This window comes from Vombatus ursinus, unplaced genomic scaffold, assembly GCF_900497805.2.
Source record: "Vombatus ursinus unplaced genomic scaffold, bare-nosed wombat genome assembly UNPS02014820.1, whole genome shotgun sequence".
In the NCBI taxonomy this organism is placed as follows: domain Eukaryota; kingdom Metazoa; phylum Chordata; class Mammalia; order Diprotodontia; family Vombatidae; genus Vombatus; species Vombatus ursinus.
Genome location: NW_020954598.1, coordinates 2,156,311 through 2,170,830, shown reverse-complemented (window position 1 = coordinate 2,170,830; position 14,520 = coordinate 2,156,311). Strand labels below are relative to the sequence as shown.

Here is a 14,520-nt window from a genome sequence, read left to right as displayed (position 1 = left end):
TGAGAGAGAGATTTCTTTAGGCTAAACCCATTAAAGTCAACAACCATAATTGCCATGAAGTCATATTTATTATGTTTTTACTCAGAGAACTAGAAAATGTACTGCCTAAAACTGGCAGAAATATAGGCTCAAACTTGCATGCTCTTGAAGGTTTGCATGTAAAAACTACTTCATCTTTTTTAAAAAAAGATTTGCTCCAAGTAGAAATAAAATCTAGATTTATACTTTGTTGTTGTTCAGTTCAGTTCAGTTGTTGTTCACTTGTGTCCAACACTTCATGACCCCATTTGGGATTTTCTTGGCAGAGATACTGGAGTGTTTTTCCTTCTCCAGCTAATTTTATAGATGAGGAGACTAAGGCAAACAAAGTTAAATGACTTGCCCAGGGTCACACAGTTAGTTAAGTGTCTGAGACTAGATTTGAACTCAGGTCTTCTTGACTCCAGGCCCAGCTCTCTATCCACTGCTCCACCTAGCTGCCTAGATTTATACGAGGTGATCTTTTATTAGTCTCTTCTGTTTTCATGCAGAGACAGCATAGAACATTTTCTACCTCCAGATTAGTAATTTTTGTATGAATCATTTTACTTGTTAAATTCATGGATTCTACCGTTCCTTAAGTTATTCCAACAGAGTTTCAATAGGACATGTCTTTTTTTAATAATATTCTATTTTTCCAATTACACATAAAGATAATTTTTAACATTCATTTTTTAAAATTCTTGAGTTCCAAATTTTTCTACCTCCCTTACCTCCCACCTCCCTAAAATGGTAAGCAGTTTGATATAAGTTATATATGTGCAATCATGTAAAACATTTCCATATTAGTCATGTTGTAAAAGAAGAAACAGACCAAAAGGAAAACACACACACACACACACACACACACACACAAGTAAAGTGAAAAAGACAGTATGCTTCAATCTGCGAGAATTCAGACTCCATCAGTTCTTTCTCTTGATGTAGATAGCATTTTCTATCATGAGTCCTTTAGAATTGCAATAGTACATGTCTTAAGCAGGACAAAAAACTATCAGCATTTTTAGCAGCATATTTACTAAGGGAATTGGCGTAGATGCCCTCTACAATCCATTCCACCTCTAAGATTCCTTGATTTTTACTACAGAAGGACAATACATATTTTAAATACAAATCTAATCAGACCGAACCTCAGGATCATACTTTTCCTAGTTTAACTTATTTTCATCAGAAATCTTCGTAAGTATTTTTCCTTACAAGTTGATTTTTTTCCCCTTCTTTCATTTTTTTAGTTTACTTCTACAATTTTGGATGGAAGGACTATGGTGTAGCATCCCTTACTACCATCTTAGATATGGTGAAGGTGATGACATTTGCCTTACAAGAAGGAAAAGTAGCTATTCATTGTCATGCTGGGCTTGGTCGAACAGGTAAATTTATGTCAGTGAGTGTTATGGTTTTACATATATCCATATAGATATTACTGTGACATCTTCTAAGTATAGAAAATAAATATTCTTTAAGAATGCTTCCAAATTTTTACTACATTTTGCCTAAAAGGTGAATTGATAATGCTTGATACACCCAATGTAATTTTACTCTCCAAAAATTATGGAACTTTGGAACCCCTTTGAGGACTCATAAAACTCCCTCATGACAGGCTGTCTTTGCTCCAGAAAGCAAACTGCCTAACATTCTCACTCTGCAAATGACTACTTTCATAAGAATGAGTCTGATGATGTCTTTAAGTGACTTGGCTAAGACCTTGCTTTAGCAGTAAAGGACAGTAGGTCTAGATAAACCACTAACTATTTATTCCTATAAAGAAGAGCATCTTCACTTTCTCTGGTACATGAAAAGTTTATGTTTCATTGTTAACAGTCCTCTTATAAAACATGACTTCTCTTGCAGATGCTCTCTTCATAATCTTATGGTCTTTTCTGAGGATGAGGATTTTGTTATGAGATGTTATTACTCCAAGAACCAATAATTTTACTTAAAAAATACTTTAGAACCACCTGGTAGGAGAGGGAAGAGAGAACATCTGCATTATAGTCTGACCTTATTAGGGGTGTGAAATAGGTACCACTCATAACCACGCCCACTGGAGAAACAGCTACTCTTAACAGCCTGAATTGATCAGATCCATGGCAAATAGATTTAAGGGCATATTTTGGCACAGGATATAAAAGGTTTGTGTATGAAGATTCACAGACCTTTGCTATTGTAAAAGTTCTCACAGAGTTAAAACAGGTTCATAGAACATTAGAAACCACAATAATTTGTTGTTAGAATTATGTAGGGTCAAGAAACATGTATGTTTTTGAGAGAAATGTATTCAGAAAAGTACAGCAATGTGCTGATCCAAAAAGAAGAAAAATGGGGACAAGCACAAGATTGCCTAATGGTCAGCAAAGAAAGTGGGTTGGGAATGTGACTAATAATAAGCGTGGGAAGGGTTAGAAAGTAGAATGCCTGAACACCGGGGTGAAGTGGAAAGGGCAGGAAACGAGAGGCAGACAGGATCAGGGAACCATAAAGAAGAGACGCTGGAGCTGAAGATCCCAAGCAACAAGAGCAGAAGTCTAAATCAGATGGGAAAGAGATAAATCTCTCCTTCATCTTGGGGAAGAAATGAGAAGATCAGGAAGAATTTAAACATTATTGCCCAGTGGTTTTGTTAGCTGCCAGTCATACCAACCATAATTATTTGATGTTGGTAGTAAAAAGCCAAAATTTATGACTCTCTCTATATATGTAGTTATCATTAAATATTACATATGTAACTCTAAATTATCCTTGAAATGTCCACATAATAGATCTCTTTGAATATATTATTTAAATTTTAAATCAACAATATATGGTAAATGAATAGTTAAGTTTTCACATGTAAATAATCCTCTTCCTTCATTTTTTTAGGTGTTTTAATAGCTTGTTTTTTAGTTTTTGCAACAAGAATGACTGCAGATCAAGCGATTATTTTTGTTCGGGCAAAAAGGCCAAATTCGATACAAACAAGAGGCCAGTTATTATGTGTAAGGGAGTTCACTCAGTTTTTGATTCCTCTCCGCAATGTGTTTTCTTGCTGTGAGCCCAAAGCACACGCTGTTACTTTATCACAGTACTTAATTCGCCAGCGTCATTTACTTCATGGTTATGAAGCTCGACTCCTAAAGCACGTGCCAAAAATTATTCATCTGGTTTGCAAACTGTTGTTGGACTTAGCTGAAAACAGACAAGTGATAAAGGAGGACATTTTAAAGGTACCTGATCTCTCTGCTGAAATTGAAAAGACAGTTTCGGAGATGGTCACAATGCAGCTGGATAAAGAGTTAATGAGACATGTGAATGACGCATCCCTTCCATTCACCCCCTCAGCAGTGACAGTAGATTTTGAGAACCAGGATGCTGTTTTCTCCAGTGAACATGAATTTGATCCTCTTTGGAAGAGGCGGAATGTTGAATGCCTTCAGCCTCTGACTCATCTGAAAAGAAGACTCAGCTACAGTGACTCAGACTTAAAACGAGCTGAATTTCTTTTGGAGCAGGGAGAGACTCCGTGGACAGTGCCTACCCAAGTCCTCCTGTGCTGTAACCTCAAGCAGCAGCACGTGAGCCATGCTTGTGTTCAGCCATCGCCTCCGCTGGACATCAGTAAAGAAGCTTTCGTCCACAATGCATTTTCCTTCTGGAATCAGCCTAAATGTAGTGGTCTAGAAGCCTCCAGAGATGAGGGGTCACCACTTTTCCATAGGAGAAAGATTCCAAAGGAAATCCAGCGGAGTAGAACCTTTTCTTCAGGTTTTTCAGGTGTGCACAACACTGGGGAGTCAGTCACAGCCAAGGTTGCAAATACACCCAGGGCACCAAGCAACCTGCCCCAGAAAGCTGACCACTGTAGGTATGACCCTGGCAGTAATTGGAGACAAGATCCCATGGCTTGTGGTGGGAATTACTGTGTCCCTCAGAATTGTGATGCTGCTCCTGGGGCAGAATGCTTTGTCAGATCTGAAAGCCAAGAAAGTAGTGCCCCACCACAAGCAATGCCACTGAGTATTGAAGCACGAAGACTGTTGGCGGCAAAAGCCCTGGCAAATTTGAATGAATTTATAGAAGAGGCGGAAATAAAACAGAAGGTGGAAATGTGGCAGGTATTTTTATCTTATTTCTTACCTATATGCTATAAATTTAGCATCAGAGCAAAATTCCTTTTTGGTTCCTACATGGCCCCTCCAAATCCTCTGTTGAGTTCAGGAGACAGATTAAACATGCTTAATCCTAAGAGACATGGCTATATTTGAGGTTGGCTATAGAAGATGTCAAGATTTAGGTTATTTGACACATTGGCTCATTATATGCTGCCTTGCAAAAATTACATAAACATTCTTTTCTGTCTTGAGTAAATTAAGAAAGATATACTAGATCACAGGGCAAATTCCTACTCCAGGCCTTCAGGCAACTATCCTCCATAGTGTACACAAAGCCTGCTATAGCAAGAAACAAGGCTCTGGATCACCCTCAAAGCTCAGAAGGCAAATTGAGCTTTCAGCAGAAAGACCCTTCCTTTTTAATATTTATCTGGGATTTTGACTTTGGGCTTAGTTTATTGTACTTTTCTGTAAACTTTTGTAATGCAAATTTAAAATTTCTAAAATGTAACTACAAAAGTTCAGTAACAAACAACAGCTGATGTTCAATCACATCAGCTTGATTTATTAGCTTATGGTCAGTGTGATATAAATTATTCTTTAATATAGCTACCTTTTCATAAGTAGGGTTATATATTAATATAAAAAACTACCTTATTGCTAAGTAGATAGATAATAAGTAGGTAGAGCATTTAGTAAGTGCTTACTATGTGCAAGGCACTGTACTAAGTACATAACTGTCATTTTGCTTGAAAGTGTCAGTATCATTTTATATACCTAGACTTCTGAAATAAATAGGCATGATCTCAGTATGTGGCCTCATCAAGACAAATTAATAATTAAATTAGAACTCATAAAACTGATGGAGGAGAAAGCACTTGGTGAAGTGAAACTTTCTTCATCAGAAGGGCAATTTCTTTGTTTGGTATTATGAATAACCATCTTAACAGATTAACCATTTAAGTGTTAGGCATACAGTTGTCTTTATTTCCTATTCTTATTTCTCTGTTAAACTGTGGTGTTGCCTAGAACCCCCATATTTTTTTTCCTTAGGCCCATTGCTCATTATTTTGTTAGGTGACATCATGAAACCAGAGAGATTTAGGGATTGGGAACAATTATGGAAAGACTTTCCAGAAACAAGGCTACATGGCATTGACACCCCCCTAAAGACCTGTTTGAGGTATTTCTGTTTCCTTTGCTTTAGAATCTAATTTAATTAGTCTTTTCTTGAACCGAAGAGAACGCAAAGAAGTCTCTCCTGTTCAAAGGACAACTTAATATGATTTAATTTATTGTGATTTTTAAAAAGCAGTTCCAAAGAACAACAATGGTTTTTTTGTTTTGTTTCTAAACTAAGGTCAAGGTGTTTGAGAGATTTTTTTTTTTTATGGATTTAATAATATACTTTTAGCTAACACAAATGCAGTTCCATTCAAAAGATTTCAGAATATATCAGTACTCTACTCAGTTTGCCAAGAATAGAAATAACCATTGGGTAGAAATAGCCATTGGATTCTTTAAGTTGGTTGTATTCTTTGGAAACTGATATTTTATCTCTGGTTTACTAATTAGGCTAGATTTCTCACTACTTATATAGTTCTGAATGAAGGAATTAATAGATTAGGCTAAATAATTGCAAATGAGTAAAAATAATTGGAAAGTTTGAGAGTAATTAAAGAAGAACCCAATACTATAAGACTTCATTTTATTTACTAAAACATATATTTGGATGCTGCCAAAAATATACTGAAATTTGTATATCACTTATTTTTTGTGTGATCCCTTCCATTCCCTACCCCCACTCATAGCTCCTAAATTGAAAATAGCTGAAATGTGAGGCTTTATACCTTATTCCAATTTATGTAGTTTTTGTCAGGGTCTTCAAGTTGTTTTCCTCCTATGAGAATACAGTGTGGTTTTCATCATATTCTACATGATTACATTATGATTCTAAAAAAAGAAAAATTTAGACAAAAATCTGCTACGCTCAGTTCCAAAGCATTGTTAGTTGACACATTGAAACACTTCACAAATGTAAGCTGTTGTTATTTTTATTCAGACTCAAAAGCTATTCTGTAAATTCCACTGTAATTTACACAAACTTTCTGAATTTTTAATACTCTTTCAGTATGAATTCCATTACAAGAAATCTGATACTCTCTTGGGTTCTAAATACAGAAGGAACAGTTTCTCTTCTTGAAAGCCTCTAATCAACAAATATCAGAACAACAAAGCATACAGACAGAACTATGATTTGGGGTCCTGGATCTTTGGGCTTAACCCTAGGGCATGAATTTAGAGGGTACTAAAAGCACTTAGGTAGAAACAGTTGAGTTTATCACCTACCTAGCAAGAACTGAATTACTTAAAATAAGAAGGAACCACATGGTACCCTTCTTCCCCCCACAATGGCTGCTTCTCAGCTAAGCTCCTTCCCAACTTGCTTCTCATTATCCTACCTCCCTTTGTTGATGGTAGAGGTACCCCACAGTCCCAATCCATGGGGCCCATGATTTCCCAATGTTAGGGTATCCCAATTTGTATCCCACTACAGAACTTTATGTCTCAAGATCTGAGGTCCCTCCTGCCCACTCATTTATTTAAATTTGTCTTTAAAAGTTGATTTGAAGGGTGCCTTTCATTTTCTGACTTTGCTCCAGGCTCCAGAATTCCTCATTTTAGATCCAAATACACAGATTATTAAACTTTAGTCAAACAGTGCCTTTTTTTTTAACCTTTCCATTCCTCCCCTCCCTTTTTTTCTTTTTTAGAAAGAACTGAATTCTAGAGATGGGGCTTGGGAAAGAATATGTGGAGAAAGAGATCCCTTCATACTGTGTGGCTTGATGTGGTCCTGGGTAGAGCAACTAAAGGAACCTGTTATAACCCAAGAGGATGTTGACCTGTTAGTCAACAACCGTGCTGATGCCTCAGAAGCACTTTCCTTACTAGAAAAGGTAATGTGGCCCTGGTATTCATTTCTCTGACTGTTTATCACAGAATCTCAGAGCCGGAAATGGACCTCAGAGGCCCTCAGATAGCACCAGTACCTGAACAACCATCCCTTTGATGATTCCAGCCCTTTGGTTGTTTACTGGGCATATACTGTTTCCTCAAGTACATTATAATTTACATGAGAGGCAAGGACGATTTCTTTCCTTCTTAACCCATTTCTCCTGTCTTCTCCTAATTCCTTTCTTTTCTAGTCATAGCACCTGATTCATCACACAGGCACTTCAGACATATTTGTTGACTAACTGATTAATCATGAGGGCTGTATCAAGTTTTAGTATGGTCTACCATCCACTAATAATAGCTTAATTGAAACAATTATGCCCAGGAAAAGTAAGAACAAAAAAAAAATAAGAATAGGGAAAAACAGTTAAAATTCAATGCAATTCAGTAAACATATTAAGCACCTACTTATGTGTAAGGCAACATATGCTAGGCACTGAGTACAGAAAGACAAAAATGAAAATATTTTCACCCTCAAGGACTGTTTCAGGTATATTCTACTGGATGATTTTTTATCTTCATATTCTTTTGGAATTTTTATACAATATGCAGGCTCATTATTGGTCAAACTAGTATATACTCTTCAAATTACATTGGAAAGGACTAATATGTATTTAATATAGACAGTCAAGTGGAAGAACTGATAGAGTACTAGACCTGACATCAGGAAGACCTTAACTTCAAATTTACCTTCAGACACTTTCTATCTATGTGACCTTGAGCAAGTCACTTAACATCTTTCAGCCTCAGTTTCCTCATATGTATAATGAGGATAATAACCCACCTACCTCACAGAGTTGTTGTAAAGATAAAAAGTTAATATGTAAAGTACATTGCAGATTTTAAAGACCTATATAATGCTAGCTAGATAGCACTCATGACTTATTTTAACTCTTTTGGAAGATAAGATTTGGTTTCAGTCTTATTCATATCTCTGCAACTAATGATTTGTTTCCTGTGGAAGGTTTTAAAACAGTTTATATTTGTTTTTGCTAACCAGGGGCAACACCAAACTATTCTCTGCATCTTACACTGCATAGTGAATTTGCAGACCATTCCAGCTGATGTAGAGGAAGCCTTCCTTGCCCATGCCATTAAATCTTTCACCAAGGTAAATAACACTCCCTTTATTCCTTGCCAAGTAATTCAGTTTTGTTCAACTCATGTCATATGGGTAACAGGATCTTTGAACTGAAATTTAGGAACTTGTCATTAGTTGTATTCACTTTAAAGGAAACGTGCTTAAAATTTGTAGTCAAAATTAACATATTTTTGGCCAAAGAATGGGTAACTGACATTAGGAAACCTTGGGGTAATGATAGAGTTTTTTAAAAGAGAACTTTAGAAGAGTTTATGTTTTAGTTTAAGGGAGAAGCAATTGATGTTTAGAGTTTTGAAAATATGTTGAAAATAACGTGCTCAACAAAAGTCAGAGAATCTTGTTGAGCCTGTTCTGTCTTGAATTGAAACAAGGAGCTGTTTTTTGAGTATTTCATATTCAGCATTGATTTACAGTACTGTGTTTTGGCTTGGAAAATCTTAATAAAAAATTAAGACTATTTCCTTTTCATACAGATCCTTTTTGTGCTTGAAGGAGAGGCTGCTTCAACTACTCTGAGGGGAAAGTTTCAGAATTAAAGGGGAAAAAAACTTTCTCTTAATTAAATTATCTGGTGCCCCCCAGTGGTTGATATTGAAAATAATATTTTAAAGAAAGGAAAGCCATGGTGTTTCTATGGTAGAGGATTCTAAACATAACATATTTGAGGGGATGTGTATTAAATTAATACATGCATGAATCTGGAAAATTATAAGGCATTCTTTCAAGAACTATATATATATATATATCTTTATTTTTAAAAATCACTTTTGTTAAAAATTGAAAATTTTACCAAAAACATCTGTGTCCCTCAGTTGTTATAAGTAACTTCTCCAAGGTGTCACTACCTAACTGAGTAACTCTGGGAAAATCAATAAACTTTTCTGGATCTGAGCTTCCTTATCTGTAAACTTAGCAAGTTGTATCAGTTTAGTTTATCTCCAAAATTCCTTCCAGCTATAACATTATCTACTTCTGTTCATATTTAAACCTTAGAAGACTTTCAGACTACCTATTATACATGGAAAGCTATGTTTTTTATCAGAATGGCAAATAGAACCAGACTGAATCAAAACTAAGTAATAATACAAGGGAAGGTAGAGAGGAAGAAGATGGACTTTGCCAACATGATGAATAGTAGTCAATAAAGATTAAGTGCTGGCTCTGTGCTAGGCACTGTGCTAAGTGCTGGGTTTACAAAGAAAGATAAAAGACAGTCGGAGGGGCTTCCAATCTAAGAGGGGAGACAACATGCAAGCCACTCTACATGAACAAGCTATATACTGAATGAATTGGAAATAATCCACAGAGAGAAGGCACTAGACACAGAGGGATTAGAAAGGAGACTTTAGGGAAGCCCGGAGGTGGAGATGAGCTAAGAGGAGGAAGGAGAGGACACAGGCATGGGGGCAGCCAGGAGAGGAGATGCATAAACAAGTTCTTATTGTTAAGATCCAACTTTTATTTCCTTTGGCGTATCTAAGCTGAAGGAAAAGTACATAATGTTTGATTCATAATCTATAAACAATTACCTATACATTCAGTTGTATTTCTTTCTTTCTTTTCTGTATGATGATAACTATATTACATGGAATTTTCGAGTTTTCACCTAAATGTTTGCTGTTTCAAGAGACCTGGTCTGGTATAGTTCTTGATTAAAAAATGAGTGTGTGAAGATTCCCCTCTGAATTGTCACAGACTAGTTGTGGGACACTGACCAAGTCACTTCACTTAGGGGTGCCTTAAGCCACTCTTGAAGAGGCTTGAATAACTATTATGGAGCCTGGGATAATTGACCTGCATTGTTGCAGGGAGTTCCTCCCCCAAAGCTCCTCCTCCAATGAAGATCACAGGTACAATTAAAAAAAACAACAACAAAAACCTGAATCTGTGAAATTCTTTCTGTTTTATTTTATGAGAATTGTATATAATTTTGTGTGATATCTGGACATAGGTCACGAAAGCATTTTCTCCATCTCTTCAGATAATTTAAAGGCAAAACATACTTTTTCCCCCTTTGTTGGGCCTTACTAAGAAAACATTTTATAAATGAGCTGTATTAATATAGTTTTTCTTTGTTACCAGATTAATTTTGATTCTGAAAATGGACCAGTGGTTTACCATACTCTGAAAAAAATATTTAAGCACGCATTAGAAGAAAAAAGAAAGATTACAAAAGAAGGATCAGAACACACCTCTTAATGTTTACAGTTCTATGTTGGGGGTCTTCTGTGGATCCCAAGAAGGATCTGTTTAATCAGCTACTTTTTCTTCCTTCAATGTTTATTTTAACCTATCCTGAAGACCCTGATAACATTTCTGTTCATATGTGAATATGTTGAAGTTCTTAAGAGCTGCTTTTTTGTGGTTTTGTTGTAGCATTTCATTTAAAGTGATATCATTTTGTATTGTGTATGATATTATTTTGAGGCTATTTATTGATTCTGAAAAAATACATCCATAAGATTTATTTTTGTGTTTGAACAACTGCCATGAAGTCAGTGCCATTTCCTTTTATTTAGTGAATTTAGCTAAGGTTGTTGTATTAACATTTGAAGTACATGATGTTTACATTAATGTTTTTCTGTTTTACATTGTGGTAGATAACTGACTCTACTTTCCAAAACAATTGTCTGGATGACTGAACCATCTTTGAAGTTTAAAAAATAGATACTTTAATAGTAAAACAACACTATATAGCCATTCCTTCCTGACATAATTTAAATAAGTCACCAAGTGTCTTGAAATGCTGTTTTATATTTGTGACTACAGATGTTTCTGTTGCAAGATTTCTAAAGGATTTTTTTTCATTTGTTTGAGTTTCTTTTGTTCTTAATGTGGCAAAATATTTCAAGGTATATTTTTCCAAGATAAGTAATTTGATGTTAAAAGATTGAATGTAATTTGGCTTGGTAATTTTGTATTTGGGAAAAGTAGATCTGCTTTATTTGTCAGGGCCATGGATGAACTTTGCAGCACACCAGCCTTTGCCATCCCAGGAAGGCAGTATCCATTCTCAGGACCTAAAGCCTTATTTCCTCTGTACTGGGTAACTGCTTAGCCAAATAGCTACAAGCTTATCTTCAAATTATCTTTCATAAGAAAATAGGATGAAGGACTGACTGATTTGAGTAAGAGACAGACCAAGCTTTCATAAAATGTGTGGGCCCGTGACCATTGAAAGCATTTTTCACAATAAAGAAAACTGTGGTTCAGGAATTTCTTATGGGATTATGGAATCCTAGAGGAGTCTTTTAGTGCCCTATACTGGCCCCAGTATATTCTGTGGAATAAGGGCATGGTCAGAAGATGTTAAAGACTTTTTTGTTCTAGGAGTTGGTAACAAGTATGGTTACTCGGCCTCATCTAGAGCTCCATCTACAAACCCCTGGTCCCACTATGGAAACTTCCATATCTTCCAACAGGAAGTAACAGGCTGAGATGATGATGGGACTGAGAACATTAGGCACAGTGGAAGAAATATTCAGGGGGATTTAGCAGCAAAGCTCTCTTGTCTTATCATAGCTGTCTTCTATCCCATTTCTAGTTCTGGGGCTCTGTGGACCCTGTCTCATAAGGACCATTTAGTTCCAGAGGTTTGCCCTATTAAGATAAGATTCTGTCCTCTCTGGATTATAATAGATTAAATTTGGTCCAAAGAGACTGTGTTTTTCAGTTACCAGCAAAGAGATCTTATGTAGGATAAGTTGACTTCTTGCCCTAGTTCCTAGCAAAGCAAACTGTCAGTTATAGAAATGGCATTTTTAGTAGTAGTCATAGTAATGAAGACAAGAGTTGAAATTGCATCCAGGAGAAACTAGTTTTACCCCTTATTTTGTTGATATTTACTGAAACAGCTCCAAGGAAAGGTGGAGGGAGGTACCCCTATCTTAAAATAAAGACAATTTCAGGAAAAGCTTGATTGAATTACAGTAGTTAAAATGCCTCCCAACTTTTATGTTGTAAATTAAGCAAGCTACTGTTCATCAGAAATAATGGTCATTTTCCACATTACTAACTCAGTTGTTGGATGTTAAATAAATTTCTTGAGGGGACATTCCAGTAATTTATAATAAACTGGATTCCCTTCCATTCCTATAGACCAAGTGATTCCTGAAATTCCTCATTTTCAAGTGCCTGAGTTGGGGGTGGGGTGGGGAGAACAACCAAAAATAACCTCTGTTTTAGTCGAAAGTAATAACAAGATTATAGAAAAATAAATTTTTTTAACCAAAATAGTGTAAGCTCTATGCTGTCTATATATAGGCAAATGACAACCATGATTCATTTGACAAATTGATAATTTACAAACACAATGTTAATTTCAATTTGAAGCACAAATATGTTATATTCCTGATGCTATTATAGTATTCTATGGTTAAAAAGTAGATGTAAGCCAGTCTTGAAAATGAGTAATATGCCAAGGACCTGAAAGAAATGACTAGCTAAAAGAAATCAGGCTGTAGTTGAGTATTGTATTAATTTTAATAAAAATGGAAAATAGAACCCCAAATAGTAGCAGTGTACTTTTTTAGTCTGCTGTTTCCTATCACAATAAGCATCATGATGACACTGATAAGCCCAGGGTAATGGATGGGGAAGTTGATAAAATGTTCTTTAAGGGAATAAATAATGATTTGGGGTTAAAGAAAATTAGCTAAGATGATGTAAATATCCACGGTCTTAACTGTACCTTGTTAAAGATTGATTATCTTAATTATCAACATAGAGACAATGTTGTTTACCCACCATCTAAATAAGCTTTCTTCTTGGATCCAAGACTAGGACTGAGCTCTCCTCTCAGCCCTTGCACCAGCTTGCAGTGTTGTGTGTCTTTGCCAAAAGTCCCTTGCCCTCATGGCCCTCAATGTCCTCATCTATAAAGTGGGAGTGAGGGGTGGGGAGGAGGGGTAGTAACTATAATGTTCTAGGAGTCATCAGACCATAAGGTTTCCAGCTGGATAGGATGTTAAGGATTATTTAGTACAAACATGTACTAAATTCCTCATTTACAAATGAGGAAACTGAGGCCAAATAGGTTAAGTGATTTGCCCAGGGTCATATTGGTAAGAAGCAGCAAAGAGATTATAGAACCTGGGTTCTTTCCTCATGTTGAATCACCCCACTATACTACACCGAATCTGGAAACGTCCTGTTTTCAGACCAAAGGGGAAAACTTTGCTTGTATTTTGTTTGCAAAGGCCTTCAGCATATCACTTTTGTTGTAACTGATAGAACTTTCCGTCCCTCCCTTTGCTGTGCTGATTATTGAGCTGTAGTTCTAGAATTTGCTGTTGCCGTCCTCTGTGACAAACCACCACTATTTTAAACATCGCAATCAAGAATCCATTCAATGAGTGCTTATCTCTGCCTGTTAATTTAGCTCAAAAGCACTAACAGCTCTGCTGATATTTTTAGTCCTATCTTAAGCCCACTTACTAGATTGGCCTTGAAAAATAGTCTGTATGTTTTGGATTAGATTCACTATAAAGCATGAACCATCATTCGCTCTTTTAGACAAATACCACAAGCCAATTTAGACACAATTTCTCCATTTTCTTCTAAGGGGAGAATGCTTGTAGATAAGCTCTAGTCCTATTCTATTTCAAATTAGTCCTAGGTTGTTTTAAGATATTTTTCTCTTGAGTTGCACACTGCCGTCTTCTTTTAAACTCACTGAGCTTTATGAATACATTTTCAAACAGCCTGCTCTCTGTACCTGCAGCTCCCTCACAATCTTTCTGTGTGCCATCATACCTAAACAGCTCTGAGCAAAAAGCGTAGGTAAGGAATTCATTCAAAATGACAGCATACACACAGAACTTTTTTTGTGTCTGTTCCAAATTAGCTAGCAGTAATAAATTTTGAATGCAGATAAGCTCAAGAATGTAGTTTAAATGTCCTTAATGCATTATCGGGAAATTGGCAGATTAGCTCTGTAGCAGAAGGAAGTTAAGTAGCCACTCACAGTGCTAGATGGCTGACCATTATTTACTGATAAAAATGGCAGGAGAAGAATTCAGCCAATCATAAGCTTTCTTATTCACAGTGCTGCCTTATATTTTAATTGTGCTTTTGTGGATGAGCTGATCTCTGATTAGCTGAAATACACACAATAAGACTGATTTATAAGCAATCACAATGGAGTGATTATTCATAATGGTCCTGTGGTCAACGTCTTTCTACTATGCTAACATCCATTAAAACAACATGATTGAATCTGTTTCAGCCATTTTAGAGAGGGAGAAAAAGAGTCCCTCTAAGAGAATAGTGTCA

General features: G+C 36.1%; 1 protein-coding gene across 4 annotated transcripts in view; it reads left to right on the top strand.

The window, feature by feature from the left end:
• Positions 1-12,746, top strand: part of PTPDC1 (protein tyrosine phosphatase domain containing 1) — a 75,958-nt gene extending 63,212 nt beyond the window's left edge. For all 4 annotated transcript variants that reach the window (XM_027836915.1, XM_027836913.1, XM_027836914.1 and 1 more), the window contains 5 exons: positions 1,272-1,409; positions 2,899-4,130; positions 6,902-7,087; positions 8,146-8,256; positions 10,330-12,746. In XM_027836915.1, the coding sequence (XP_027692716.1) occupies positions 1,272-1,409; positions 2,899-4,130; positions 6,902-7,087; positions 8,146-8,256; positions 10,330-10,446 (1,784 nt within the window). In that variant the 3' untranslated portion in view covers positions 10,447-12,746. The remainder of the gene's footprint in view (positions 1-1,271; positions 1,410-2,898; positions 4,131-6,901; positions 7,088-8,145; positions 8,257-10,329) is intronic.
• Positions 12,747-14,520: the final 1,774 nt, after the last annotated feature.